Below are 1,129 nucleotides of genomic sequence, written 5' to 3'. Positions count from 1 at the left end.
TCAAGGAATGTGCTACATTGAGACCTCAAATCTAGATGGAGAAACAAATCTGAAGATCAGACAGGTTATTTTTCCCCCCATATCATAACTGCTGTTAGTATTGATTCTTTACAATTCACCTGATAGTTTATCAGTGTGAATTTTATTACTTAGTGTTTTTTGTTATATCCAGGGTCTACAGATCACTGCGGAAATCAAGGACATTGACCGTCTAATGCGTCTCTCTGGACGGATGGAATGTGAGAGTCCCAACAGACACCTATATGAGTTTGTGGGCAATATTCGCCTGGATGGACACAGGTATGATAAAATCTTCAGACGGAGTGTGAGTGATAGTGTAAAGGTAAAATTTGCCTTGAAGTTAATTTCACCAGGAAGGATTTGGTCAATGTTGAAGAATGAAAATGTCTCACTGATACTTTAAGGCAGGTTTAATAGTGATATTTAGGAAGGAACAAATTTATACTTTATAAAATATCAAATTTGTTGTTTTTTCATTAAACCTCCCTCTGTGCAGTTATTTGTATCTAAGATAACATTCTCCTGCTCTTATGATTTTTTTTTTTTTGTGGGATTTATTGTTTAAAATGTTCAAATCGCATCAATTGTTGTGTTGGCTCCATATTTAGCACTGTACCACTCGGCCCTGATCAGATCTTGCTGAGAGGAGCACAACTCAGGAACACACAGTGGGTCCACGGTATAGTGGTCTACACAGGACACGACACCAAACTCATGCAGGTAATTTGTCTGCTTCAGTCCACTTCAGTCATATCCCAAATCCAGCTTCAATCTGAGAAACCGTAATGTTTTGTGTCTCCAGAACTCCACGTCCCCCCCTCTGAAGCTTTCCAACGTGGAGCGTATCACCAACTTTCAGATCCTCGCGCTTTTCGGCTGTCTCTTGGCCATTTCGTTGGTCTGCTCCATTGGTCAGACCATCTGGAAGTACCAGTACGGCAATGACGCCTGGTACATGGACCTCAACTGTAAGAACCAGACCCCCTTTCCTTCTGTCATGCTAGACTGCTTGCTATGTGTGCTTCCATTTTTTTTTTATCGTCAGTAATTTTCGTCTTCCCTCTATGTAAACAAATATGCATTGCATATGTGAATATTTGTCAATAAA

The 1,129-nt window shown here is 40.1% G+C and overlaps 1 protein-coding gene across 1 annotated transcript; it reads left to right on the top strand.

Moving 5' to 3' along the window:
• Positions 1-6: 6 nt before the first annotated feature.
• On the top strand, positions 7-1,071 carry LOC107736011 (probable phospholipid-transporting ATPase IA). The gene is made up of 4 exons (XM_016547531.1): positions 7-64; positions 173-300; positions 630-741; positions 824-1,071. The coding sequence occupies exons 1-4, from the start codon at positions 8-10 to the stop codon at positions 1,067-1,069; spliced, it is 543 nt and encodes a 180-aa protein (XP_016403017.1). The 5' UTR covers position 7; the 3' UTR covers positions 1,070-1,071.
• The last annotated feature ends 58 nt before the right edge of the window (positions 1,072-1,129 follow it).

The sequence above is a fragment of the Sinocyclocheilus rhinocerous genome, unplaced genomic scaffold (genome assembly GCF_001515625.1).
Source record: "Sinocyclocheilus rhinocerous isolate Xijiao unplaced genomic scaffold, SAMN03320098_v1.1 C36435190, whole genome shotgun sequence".
Taxonomy (NCBI): domain Eukaryota; kingdom Metazoa; phylum Chordata; class Actinopteri; order Cypriniformes; family Cyprinidae; genus Sinocyclocheilus; species Sinocyclocheilus rhinocerous.
Note: the sequence above shows the minus strand (reverse complement) of the source record. Positions and strands in the feature narration are given on the sequence as shown.